The sequence below is a fragment of the Maniola jurtina genome, chromosome 3 (genome assembly GCF_905333055.1).
Source record: "Maniola jurtina chromosome 3, ilManJurt1.1, whole genome shotgun sequence".
Lineage (NCBI taxonomy): Eukaryota > Metazoa > Arthropoda > Insecta > Lepidoptera > Nymphalidae > Maniola > Maniola jurtina.
Window position 1 is genome coordinate 14,142,107 of NC_060031.1, and position 13,562 is coordinate 14,155,668.

The 13,562-nt window shown below is 39.9% G+C and overlaps 1 protein-coding gene across 1 annotated transcript in view; it reads left to right on the forward strand.

The window, feature by feature from the left end:
• LOC123881009 (serine/threonine-protein kinase 17A) overlaps positions 1-13,562 on the forward strand; it is a 303,828-nt gene that overhangs the window by 283,960 nt on the left and 6,306 nt on the right. Inside the window, exons 2-6 of the mRNA XM_045929524.1 lie at positions 8,308-8,479; positions 9,103-9,403; positions 11,537-11,765; positions 12,175-12,518; positions 12,900-13,039. Coding sequence (XP_045785480.1) covers positions 8,308-8,479; positions 9,103-9,403; positions 11,537-11,765; positions 12,175-12,518; positions 12,900-13,039 — 1,186 coding nt within the window. The remainder of the gene's footprint in view (positions 1-8,307; positions 8,480-9,102; positions 9,404-11,536; positions 11,766-12,174; positions 12,519-12,899; positions 13,040-13,562) is intronic.

Consider the following 13,562-nt stretch of genomic DNA (forward strand, 5'->3'; position numbering starts at 1 on the left):
TGTACAGAGTAGTTGTGACGCAGAGATCTAGGGATTTTCTAAAAAAAAAAAACTTGGAAAAATCGGTACAGAAGTTCAGAATCGAAAGAAACTTCGTGAAATGACTAAATGAAGTTATCACATTATTTTTAAATGATTTAAAAACAGATGTTACATCTTCAAAATCTATATAGATTTATTTCTTATCTTTGTTACCGGTCTATTTTAAAAGAAAAATAGCTTTGTAAAAAAAATCATTTTTTATTTTCAAGTTTGCAGCTGCATGTTAATAAGTATATTTTGAAACTGTAATTACATTATGTTGTTATATATGAAACTGTAATTATGTTATGTTGTTATGTTGTAATTACATTATGTCATTAACAAGTTAATTAAATACGCCTTGAAATTAAATATTTAAACAATGAATAAAAAATTAAGCTGTGTTATTAAGTATTTCAGTTTCTTGTAAATAAAACTGGTACATTTAATTTACATTCATGTCAACTCTACCTAGTTTTATACAGTCATCAAATGATTATTATGTTATTAAAGTACCAACCTACACATTAAATAACAATTCTATATGAAACCATAGATGGCGTTTCTCTACGAATCATGTACCAGCACTCTACTCTATAATTACTCTATGCTAATGACAGCATGCCCTTGTAAAGTCGTTGATTCCGCACAATTTGCATTCTAAATAAACTACCAGCCATCAATTTGGTCACCATTTGGAACCGTATCTTACTAAGATTTTGAGCTAAAATTATATTTATTGTTTCTAAATAAAGCTGTGATAAGTTATTATGACAAGAGTGTACGTTTTATTAATTTATTTGCACTGCGAATATTATTGTACTCTGCAGTAAATGTAGTTGAGCGTAGAGCAATGAGTTCTATTACTATTGTTTTAGAGTTCAATTTCAATTGTGAGGTTGGTGCAATAGAAGTAATGGCCATCTGAGGATGAATAAAGATAAGTTTTATGACTTCCCCTATATGGTCCTTTAAAAAGAATGATCGCTTCATTATATAATAAAATATGAGTTAGTTATGCGATGTTAAATATAATTATATTATAAACGAAGTTTATTCGATTATAAAATCAGCATCGTACCTAACGTTAACTTTTATAGTCATTGAAATAGAATAATCACTGCGTAGTGCGTAGTAAATAAAAATTAGATCTTTATTGCACACCAACACAAAAAACTAAACCACAAACTTAGAAGTACTAAATTAGTAGCTTTATTTATTATACTTTATTGAATGTATGATATTATTTAACAATGCGATTTTTTTCGTTCTCGATAGCCTATACGAATACCTTTGCCTTTTACTTAAATATGGGACCTTTATGTCAAGAGGTAATAGGCAAGTGGGCTCTATCTTAGACTGCATCATCACTTGCCAGTAGGTCAGATTGCAGCCAAGCGCTAATCTAATTTACAAAAATAAAACTTTCTAACGCATACGTCCAAAAGTTCACTGTTCAAGCACGCTGCAACGATTGGCCAAGGTTGCGTAACCGGACCGATGACCGTCAAGTGACGCGTCCTTGGCAATGACGGACGAGGCGTATCTGGTTCCACTTTCATACAACTATCGCTGAACGACAACGGTGTAGATATCGATTCTTTCCGTTTGCAATCGCCCTATAATTTCTAACATCCAAAAGTTCACTGTCCAAGCACGCTGCAACGGTTGGCCAAGGTTGCGTAACCGGACCGATGACCGTCAAGTGACGCGTCCTTGGCAATGACGGACGAGGCGTATCTGGTTCCACTTTCATACAACTATCGCTGAACGACAACGGTGTAGATATCGATTCTTTCCGTTTGCAATCGCCCTATAATTTCTAACATCCAAAAGTTCACTGTCCAAGCACGCTGCAACGGTTGGCCAAGGTTGCGCAACTGGACCGGTGACCGCCAAGTGACGCGTCCTTGGCAATGACGGACGAGGCGTGTCTGGTTCCACTTTCATACCATTATTGCTGAACGACCACGGTGTACATGTCGATTCCTTCCGTTTGCAATCGCCCTATAATTTCTAACATCCAAAAGTTCACTGTCCAAGCACGCTGCAACGGTGGGCCAAGGTTGCGTAACCGGACCGATGACCGCCAAGTGACGCGTCCTTGGCAATGACGGACGAGGCGTGTCTGGTTCCACTTTCATCCCACCATCGCCGAACGACCACGGTGTACATGTCGATTCCTTCCGTTTGCAATCGCCCTATAATTTCTAACATCCAAAAGTTCACTGTCCAAGCACGCTGCAACGGTTGGCCAAGGTTGCGTAACCGGACCGATGACCGCCAAGTGACGCGTCCTTGGCAATGACGTACGAGGCTTGTCTGGTTCCACTTTCATACCATTATCGCTGAACGACCACGGTGTAGATATCGATTCTTTCCGTTTGCCATCGCCCTATAATTTCTAACATCCAAAAGTTCACTGTCCAAGCACGCTGCAACGGTTGGCCAAGGTTGCGTAACCGGACCGATGACCGCCAAGTGACGCGTCATTGGCAATGACGTACGAGGCTTGTCTGGTTCCACTTTCATACCATTATCGCTGAACGACCACGGTGTAGATATCGATTCTTTCCGTTTGCCATCGCCCTATAATTTCTAACATCCAAAAGTTCACTGTCCAAGCACGCTGCAACGGTTGGCCAAGGTTGCGTAACCGGACCGATGACCGCCAAGTGACGCGTCCTTGGCAATGACGTACGAGGCTTGTCTGGTTCCACTTTCATACCATTATCGCTGAACGACCACGGTGTAGATATCGATTCTTTCCGTTTGCAATCGCCCTATAATTTCTAACATCCAAAAGTTCACTGTCCAAGCACGCTGCAACGGTTGGCCAAGGTTGCGTAACCGGACCGATGACCGCCAAGTGACGCGTCCTTGGCAATGACGGACGAGGCGTGTCTGGTTCCACTTTCATCCCACCATCGCCGAACGATCAACGATCAACGATGATTGATTACGGTACGCGCTCTGATTTTCGAGTCGGGAGTTCGTCGGCAAAGTGAAAATTTAATTTGGGTATAATGGGCTTTAACAATTTTGAGATGTTTTTGATTATAATCAGTTTAGTACCTACTTAGAAAAATGCACTTATTTAATTAGATAGATAAACCAAATATTATATTACCAGCTGATAACCGCGGCTTAGTCCGTGTTGATTTATGATTATTAAAAATCCCTCGGGAACTCTTTGATTTTCCGGGATATAAAGTAGCCTAGGTATGTCGGGATGCAAACATCTCTACACGAAATTCAATTTAAAATTGACTTGAATTGTTCTGAAAAGGTAGGTAACATTTTTTTTAATTTGGAATTATATTCTTTATTTAAAATTTAAAAAAATTAACCATAATGATATCGTATTGTCGATCTACAGAAACTCAGTCGATCAGTATAAAAGCATCCTTGTTCGTCATTCAGCCAAGCAACCGGCAGTGAATTGAATTGTCTAATATGGAAAAATGAGACTTTTATCGAATGCTCGCATGTTCATACAACTGACGGCTGACCATAAATACTGGTTGCGGCCAATTGCATTGAGCGCATTACGCGTCTATGCTATGACCACTTGATAGGTTAGCGCCACAGAAATCAGAATATGTATAGAAGTGTTAAAGAAGCGTGAGATTGTCACTGCCACGAAGCTTGCAACTCAATTAAGGGCGGAGGAGGCGGACCATCCTGAGCCTCGGATCTTGAGAAGTCTTTTAAAGATCCAAATATGTTAGTAAATTAAAGTTGGGAGTTGCAGGTGGAGAAGAGTAAAATAAAGAACGGAAAAATTCGTGCTGATCCAAAGAATTAGCAGTGATCGCAAAACTAGTAAGTAGTTTTGTAGATCTTTTTCTGCAGCGTTAAAACAAATGATTACTTAATTGCTTAAAACGCACATAACTTCCAGGTTAGCCCCGCTTCCATTTTAAACTGCATCACTTACCACCAGACGAGATTGCAGTCAAGGGCTAACTTGTACCTGAATAAAAAATATCTAAATTAAAGCACAAATAGCTATATAGTTAACAACTCCTTACCAACAGCTGCAAGATGTCTACTTAAGCAATCCGTTCAGTTCAAAGTTGTTTCAAATCAAACGGCTGTCTCCCGGCGTCGTATTTTCGGCATTTTTTCGGCAGTCGGCCAGCTGCCGCGGCAGGTGCGCCCTTTTCGCCGAAAATCTGCCCCCTCCCCCCGCCGCGCATACCCCGGTACCTACGGCCATAGCATCTGCACCAGTTTTTACTTTAGCTTCATTTAAACGTCGCAATCAGAGATCGCTTGAGGATTATATCTCCACAGCTTAAATGAAGTTTAATTTTGGCTGGTAGACTGAGAGCTAGTGAATCATTTGTTAAGGATATTGTATCTGTACCTATTCAAGTGTCACGTTATTTTCTCATAGGCCTGCAGAGGGTGGTGTGACTGATTTAGGTCTGAGGGTTTGATTTGTAGTCATCTTCATGTTATTTTCATACTCAAGGTGTTTAATCAATATCCAAATACGCAAATATTCAGATCTTAAACATGCTAAAGATAATTTTGGGGGCACTTGTACCATATATTTTATACACGTTACATTTATCATGATAATTGATTGAGTATATATTATTATCAATGTACCTACAGCTTAAATTGCTGGATTGAACTTGAGATTTTGTATGTACGAGTTGTTTATAATAAACACCACTATTTTCAGAATTTTCATTCATGAGAAACCGGTTAGTATTGTTTAAAACTGAAGTTTGCATTAAAACATTTAATGGACTTAAAAAAATTTAAGAGTACTCTCTTAAATTTTACATACTTTGTTTGGTATAAATACTTTGAACGAATCGGTTACTTGCTCTTGGCGTACCGCAATTGTAAGGTTTCGATGGCAAAAAGTTTAACTTCGTGATTTACTGTTATTTTCTGTGGAAGGTGAATGACACCGCTTAATGAAGATATTCCCACAAAAAGCGACGAGGCTTCCTCTGGTTTATGACCATTATAGATTCGACGGTTTTGGTCATACAATACGTTCTTACTGCACAAAAAACTACCTATATATTTCATTCATGTAATGATATTCAGATATTAAACTTTTTGAGATTTGAGAGAGAGCTGATAAGTAGGTATAACTTTTTTAATCTAATTCCAAAACGGCGGAGGTACGCAATTCGGTGCGTTTAAAAAAAAATTCTTAATCATCATCCTCATTTCAACCCATCGCTGTGTTGGGCACGGTTCTACTTTCAGAAATAGGTTTTAGGCCATAGTCGACTACGCTAGCCAAGTCCGAATTGCCAATCCGCACTGACTACTCAAGCACAAGCACAACACAAGACTGTCGCAAAAGCAAAAGTCAATCAATAAATTGTGCGCCAGCTATACCATCTGCATAAACAGAAACGTTATAATTAAGAGGAAAGCTTTGATCTAACAAGTAACGAAACACGTTTCACTAAAGGCCGAGCTATAGAATTTCCTCCCATACATCACGCCCGGGAGTTACACCCTCGATGACAGTACTGGCATAGTGTATAGCCACAGTATAAAGAAAGACACAGTAGTCCGACGCCTTTGATGTCGTGGTAAATGGCGACCGCGACGACTGTTCATTATAGGGCCCTAACTACGTAGGCCAGATCGGGTCGCTCCTTTCTTTCGCACTTACCGCATGAATGCTGTATCTAGACGGCTTTGTCGAACCTTTGTATGTAACAAGCTTATGGCCGCGACTTCATGCGCGTGGACTACTTTTTAGGGTTCCGTACCTCAAAAGGAAAAACGGAACCCTTATAGGATCACTTTGTTTTCTGTCTGTCTGTTTGTCCGTCCGTCCGTCGTATCTGTCAATAGTTTGAGCTGTGCGTTGATAGATCAGTCAGTCACCTTTCCTTTTATATATTCAAATATCATATCCTTACTCTGTGGTATAGCAATACAACTCTACTAGTTGAGTTGCGCCGGCGCCGGCCCGCTAATTGCGGCGCTCAGAAGATTTAAACCAGCTGATTTATGCCACAGAAGAAATAATATGCATCGGAACAAGTGAAACTGGCTAATTTCAAGCGCAGGCGCAAACATGGGAGCGTGGGCTATTGAATGCAACCTACATGATTCTAATGTTTACTATTTCTCCTTATCTTAAACTTACTGTTACCGTCATTTATGTTGTATACTTGCTTTTGGGTAGTACCCTGGCACTACATAGTGGCTGAAGCAGTGATTTTGTGGTAGAAACTTGGACCCACGAAATCAAATGAGTGCAGGGAGCCGCAGACGCAGGCGTCACCAGATCGTGAATTGTAGTAGTTCCTTCAATAAAGCTATTTCTAGCTATGAACTGCATCCATCATTTGAGACGATGAAGATTCGTGCCAGTCACCGAAGTTTTTGAAAGTCCTATTTTTTACAATATTGGCTTGCTGATCACTTATATAGCAACATTGATGATGCAGCCTAATGTGGAGCGCACCTGCCTAAAAGATGCTTATCCACTCTTATTTTGATGGTATCAATATTTTGAATTGCAAGAAAACAAATTTTAAAACAAGAGTGAATAGGCACCTTCTAGGTAAACGCGTCCCATCTTAGACCACATCATCACTTTCCATCAGGTGTGATTATGGTCAAGCGCTTGCCTATTGTGAATAAAAAAAGAAAACGGAATCTGAAACAGCAATCAATCATCATCAACCGATAGACTTCCACTTGGACTTAGGTCTATTGTAGAGCCTTCGACATGCCACGGTCTTGCACTACCTAAACCCAGCGGTTCGCTGTACGCCTCCGGAAAATGTAGTTACCAAACAATATTTTGCACATTCTGACAAAATGCTTAGTTACCGGCAACTGCAGGAATCTAGATTTAGCATAATTTGTCAGTAACTGACATAAACTGCGACGATGCATCACTGAAGAATGTAGGATGTATAGCCTATCAGACTTCTGATGAATGCGTCTCTTCCTGCTGCACAGACTGCAGACGGGTAATGTGTAAGAGTTTGTAATTGGGCAATTTCGCCAAGACGACAAGCTGAATGCGATAAACATCTCATGAAAAGACCATTAGTGGGCCATTTGTCGTCGTAATAGCCCTCTCGCATGACGTCTGAGAGTAAAACGCAACGCGGCTTCTCTCGAGAAGGGAGAAGGTTTCTCTTTGCCAAAGAGTTAGACCACGGGGTCCACCATGATGTTGAAGTGTGCGTGAATTTTTGATATGTTTTTTTTTTACTTCTATTTTCTTTGCTTTGAAAGACAATACATATTTTGTAGTTAACTTTATTGTTATTTTTATTTTCCTCCTCCATGAAATGGCAAAGTTTTCGTTTGAAGCAAATTGTAACGTTGGATCGTATTGCATATTATTTTTGCGAAACTGGGCACCTCCTGGATACGTTCTCGCCGTTCAAAAACGAATGAACAACATGTTCCGAGCGGTATTGAAGCGATCGAACCCACTCCAACTATTCAGGAGTGCAATACTGTGGAGGTTCGTGGACTTAGTTAATATCCCAGCTTCATGTCGACTTCGAGGCGTGTAGCTGGATGAGCAAGAGAGCATCGCAGTCATTCAACATTCAAATGGCTTCTTCCTGGCTGGAATAATTAGACAACAGTCAACACTAGTGATACACGTGTCTGAGCACATAGCTCTTCCTGTTTCAAAGGCTTAATGATATGTATCACGAGCTTACATTGTAGCTAAATTACCCACTTACACCTTAGAAAGGAGGCATTATCGTGTCTTCTCTTACAAACAATTTGTAGTAGATTCTAGGTATTATAAAGGAATTCTAATATTATATTCAAGCATATTGTCTACCCTTTAAAAAATTTTTGAGAAAATTTATCTACTGTAGATGAAATGTAGTGATGCGTAGCATTGATGCTTTTATCAGTTCTGTTTTACTTTGGGGTCTAAATAAACCAAACTTACATTGTAACTGAATTACCCACTTAGACCTTACAATCGAGGTAGGTATAAACCGCGTTTGCTTTTACAAAATATAATTTGTACTGGATTCTAGCTACATATATAAGATATAATATATAAGTTCTAATAAATAAATGTTAACGCATCCCTACCCTTGAAAAACTTTTGAGAAAACTTACTGTATGTGAAATGTAGTGATGCGCAGATGCTTTTATTATAAAGTTCAATTTTACTAAACCAAGAAAACCAAAAAACATCTAAAAATAATTTCCAAACTGTGTATTTTAGCCTGAAGACAAGATAACATGATTAAGACAAGAGCTTCTTGATTTATAAGTGATTTTTGTTTTATTTCTTTGCAGGGGCAAGTTCGCATCAGTCCGCAAAATCCGCCACCTGGTCTCCGGCGAGGAGTACGCGGCAAAGTTCATCCGCAAACGGAGACGCGCGGCGGACACCACGCGAGAGATCCAACACGAGGTTGCCGTGCTTGCCCTCTGTGCTGATAGCGCGCGGGTCGTGAGTTTACATGAGGTGAGATACGCTCATATACCACCCATATACCCATACGCTCCCTCCCTTTCAGACTTCAGGGGTTTATCGATCTCCCTACGATCTTAGCCAAGGAATTACCATTAGATAGGAAGATCAAACGTCGTAAATGGGGTTAATGGGTTAATGGGATTCCGAAATTTTAGTACACTTGATTTGTTTGTTTTTACCATATTGTCACCATAGCCTATATCGTCGATTCACGTTCAAAATTAGAGTTCCGTCATTCTAAACAAGTCCTGATGTCATCTAAAAGTTCCTTGGGTCTAGAACCTTTTTATGGTTAGTATACCAGCTGAAAAGTCTGTTGAGAACATAGATATGTAGAGAACATTGTTCTGATATCCAAGTTAATGGCCGAAGAACTCTTACTCATTATCTATTTGTAATAGTGTAACTCAGTTCAAATGGATTCCTTAGAATCTTAACTTCTGAATGTTCCTAAACTAGACAAACTCTGATTTTAGTCTAGCTTGATTCATCAGAGTCGCTGTAACTTAAATTTTTTAAACGATTAAAGCTAGTCAAATGAAAATACTCAATTGATTTCGCATTTTTAGGGGCAAGTACCTACCTTACTTACGCATAACTATGCTGTATTACAGGTATATGAAACACGTTCAGAAGTTGCCATAGTGCTGGAGCTGTGTGCGGGAGGGGAGCTGCAGAGACTTCTAGACGAGGAGGAGAGGCTGTCCGAGGGCGCGGCGCGCCGGGCGCTCCGCCACGTGCTGGAGGGGCTGGCGCACCTGCACGCGCGCAGGGTGGCGCACCTGGACCTGAAGCCACAGAACCTGTTGCTGTCCGCGGCGGGGGAGGAGCTGCTTATATGCGACTTTGGGATCAGTCGGGCGATACAGCCTGGGGCGCACGTTCGAGAAATCTTGGGCACGAGAGACTATGTTGGTGAGTTACCAATGCTACCATGTCCATTTTTTTTTTAAATAACACAAATTCGAAGAAATTGAGTCTCCCTCTCTAACTTTTCGGAGTTATCTGCACTTTAAGTACTTAATTAAATATCATTTGCTTTAACGGTGAAGGAAAACATCGTGAGGAAACCATCATGGCTGTGTTCTCCATAAGGTTCTCAAAAGTGTGTAAAGCCAAGCTGCACTGGTCAGCAATGTGACCAAACCCTTCGCATTCTGAGAGGAAACCCATGATGCTCAGTAGTGAGTGATGGATTGATCATGAATCATGATAATGATGACTATTATTTTTCTAAAATGCTTAGGATAGAATATAATAGAAAAGTTTTTGATTCAAATGGTCGTTTACAACGTGTATTCAAATTGTGAGGTGAACCTATCACTGCACTGAGTTTTCTTATAGAATCTAAAGTAAATGTAGCATTAAAAGCTTCGAGGGATCAAATGTAATTATTAATAATGTAAGTAATATTATAGATATAAGCCACATTATAAAACTTAGTAAGCAACCATAGAATTTCTATTTGTTTTTGATGTAAATAAAAACTATTCTATCCTATATTTCCACATACGTTAAGATTGCATAATTAAGATGCACTCAGTTGCATCTTCAGTTTTTCATTCCCTCGACCATAACTTAGATAATTTTTATGGTTGGGTTGCCATGGAAATTATACCAGGTAATGGTATGTAATGGTTTGAATGTTACGTTATGTAGATACACTTATGGCTTGGTTACACAGTTCAAGTTGATGGCCTTCTAAAAAACCTTTTTATAGCGCAAGTAGGTACGTGCAAACGAGAGTACCTTTATGCAAAAATTTCTAAATCTGCTTGACAGTAACAGACCATAGTACTGTTTTATTATATTTATTTTTTCCTGTTGTTACCTTAAAACTAAAATACTTATATACAATGAAAGCGACGGGCACAAACTTACAACTTGTCCCTGCAGGAGATATTTCTTCTAGCAGCTCCAAAATGTGAGAAAATTTATTTTTGACTAGCGACCCGCCCCGGCTTCGCACGGGTGTTCCGGGATAAAATATAGCCTATACGGATTCGAAAGAATCCCTCTAAGTAATGGTAAAAGAAATTTTGAAATCGGTCCAGTAGTTTTTGAGCCTATTCAATACAAACATACAAAAATACAAAAATACAAAGGTTTCCTCTTTATAATATTAGTATAGATGATGCTTAATAGCTACTGATCTTTAAATGTATGTATTTATTGATTATTTCATTTACACGTAAAAAGATCGCTAGGCCACAGCTATAGGGATCTATCTGCGCCCACCCATGTATATTGCATGTGGTTATTATAGTTGTACAGTATGTAATGTGTATATTGTAGTGTCTATATTGTCTGTACAGTTGTACAGTCTTACTTTCAGCCCGTAGACTGTATAATATACGTAATTTACAAGTTTATTTTGAATCGCTAGTCAGTTTCCTCACATTCTTCACAATTCGAACTTCGGCGAGTCGAGCTAACATTCGTGGCAGTAACTGTCTATTATCAGGTCAGCCGCTAGCACTGTGTAGCCAAGCAATTACTTGAGCTTATGTGGTAAATCGTGTAGGATAAGAATCGGTTCTGGTGTAAAAGCAGACATTATTTATAGACCATAAAACATTTGTTAACATGGATTGAGTTTGTGATTATGTTAATAGATGCGAAATATAGCGTGGGAGGAAATTTGTTCGTGATTAAATAATTTAGAAATTAATCGGTTTTGTCTCCCTGTATGCTTTAGGCTTACCTACGTTTTGCTTAAAATGTCAACAAGAAATTGTATAAGAGTCAAAGGTCCTCAGAGGATGAATAATGTAGGTGTCTAGTTCCTAAATTTTCAATGAATTCTTTTTTATTTTTTGCAAGATTTTTGCCGACAATCATATTGTATAAAAAGCAATAACGAGGTCTAAGTTGGAACACGCTTAGCTAAAGTTGCATTTAATAAAGATCAAGCACATAGGTCGGCTGCCGAGTTACGATTGAAAGCATTTCTATTTGCACTTTTATTTTAGCTCCCACTATAATAACAAGCTTGTCTTTGTAAAGAATACCATAGAAGTTATATAATAAGTATATTTTTGTTCCCAGCACCAGAAATCCTCTCATACGAGCCACTCACCCTGGCGGCGGACATCTGGTCGGTGGGAGTGCTGGCCTACGTGCTGCTCAGCGGGTACTCCCCCTTCGCGGGCGACACCAAGCAGGAGACGTACCTGAACATCGCGCAGTGCCAGCTGTCGTTCCCGCGCGACCTCTTCCGAGGAGTCTCGCAACGTGCCATCCAGTTCATCAGAGATACCCTTGTGGTTGATCCCAAGTAAGTGAACCCTTTACAACTATTTACAATAAATCGATCAAAGATTTAACTGAAATCCCATATTTGATTACTAGTATAGTGAAAGAACTCTCGGGTAACCTACCGACAATGAATGTATCGGGCATTTCACTTTCTGACGTAACATTTTTGGGTAACGATACTTTATACTCGTGGTACTGTTGCAAATATAAAGTATTTTGTAAGAATCCTATTTTGTAAAATCGTCAAAAAGATCATGTTGGAATATTTTTTCCGCAATGGTTATTTTAACAACTTTTTGAGTCTAATAATTTCATGCTCGCATCGCTTAGGTCTGCTTTAAACTCGCGAGACAAATTTTGGTGTATGGTGGTGATATTATAAATAAGCAGTTTTCAACCATCAACTAACCAAATATTTTTGTGTATAGGGGTCGTCTTACAGTGGAAGAGTGCCTGGAGCACCCCTGGTTGAAAGACGAGTCAGACATCCCGACCGCCATCGTCGGCGTCGGCTTCGGCGCGACCGACCTCGCGAGCGACGACGACACGTCCGACGACCTCAACGGTGTCAACGGACACCACGGACACAACGGAGTCAACGGACACAACGGCTCAGTCAACGGTGTCAACGGAGTTGGGTCGGTCAACGGCGTCAACGGTTGCACAAACGTCAACGGAGTGAGCGTCCACAGTGTCAACGGAGTGAATGGAGTCAACGGACACAACAGCGTCAGTGAATGCAATGGCACCAATGGTGCGCACGATGATAATGGTAGGTATTTTTTTACAATCTGTTAGTTTACAACGATCTCAACGGATACAATGGTGTCAACGGACACAATGGTGTCAACGGTTGCATTTTGTGACCTATTTTTATCGCCAATTTCTACCATAAGTTTTTTGTTTAAAGTTCACTAGTTTTGGTTTAAAACTTTGGAAGATTCGAGTATTTTTGATTCAAAGTTAATGTGAAAGTCATTTATTGAAAATAGGTACAATTGTACATATTTTTACTCTTAATTGTTGGATTAGTATGGTGATAATTAATAACGTTAACTTCAAGCTAAAAGCACGAGGGTTTCTAACGCGCCCAGGTCTGAGAAGAGCCAGAAGATTCTACCAACTTTAAGAATATTTGTTTGGTTTATTCCAGAATCAGAGTCGCGCCCCGCGTCGCCCGCGCCCTCTGGGGACCGGGTGGAGAGGGAGGAGGAGGAGCGCGACAAGCCGCTAAAGCACGCGCACGCGAGAGATGTCTCTCCCCCTTTCCCTGATGCACCCTCCACACCCAAGGTAAGCTTTCATACGTTTAGCCGGTTATTAGTTACGTTTATAATATGTCGTCCAACTAATTTTTATTTCCGGTTAATAAGGTGTGGTGGCGCTCTTTAGGGAAGACCTATGTCCAACCGCGGGCATCCACAGGCTGATGATGATGATGATGATGAAGGTGTTCTAATCATGCATACTATTCGCAACGTTTTGCAACTTGCTCATTCTGTTTTTATGACGTCCAGTGAGTTGACTCTCTGCTGACTGGGTTATCTGTTCACATATCATCTAACTGAATTTTCTTTCGGCTAACTAGGCACGTCCAACGTGAATTGTCTTTCAGCGAAAAGGTCAATCTGATAGGCATTACCTTTGAGAACATTCTGGAGAACTTTCAGGCATGGATTTTTCCTTACGATGTTTTCCTTCACCGTTAAAGGGATACATACTTAATTGCTTAAAACGCACATAATTCTGAAAAGTTAGGGGTGCGTGCCCGGGATCGAAACCCAGACTCCCTGACTATCACCGCTTATAGAAATTG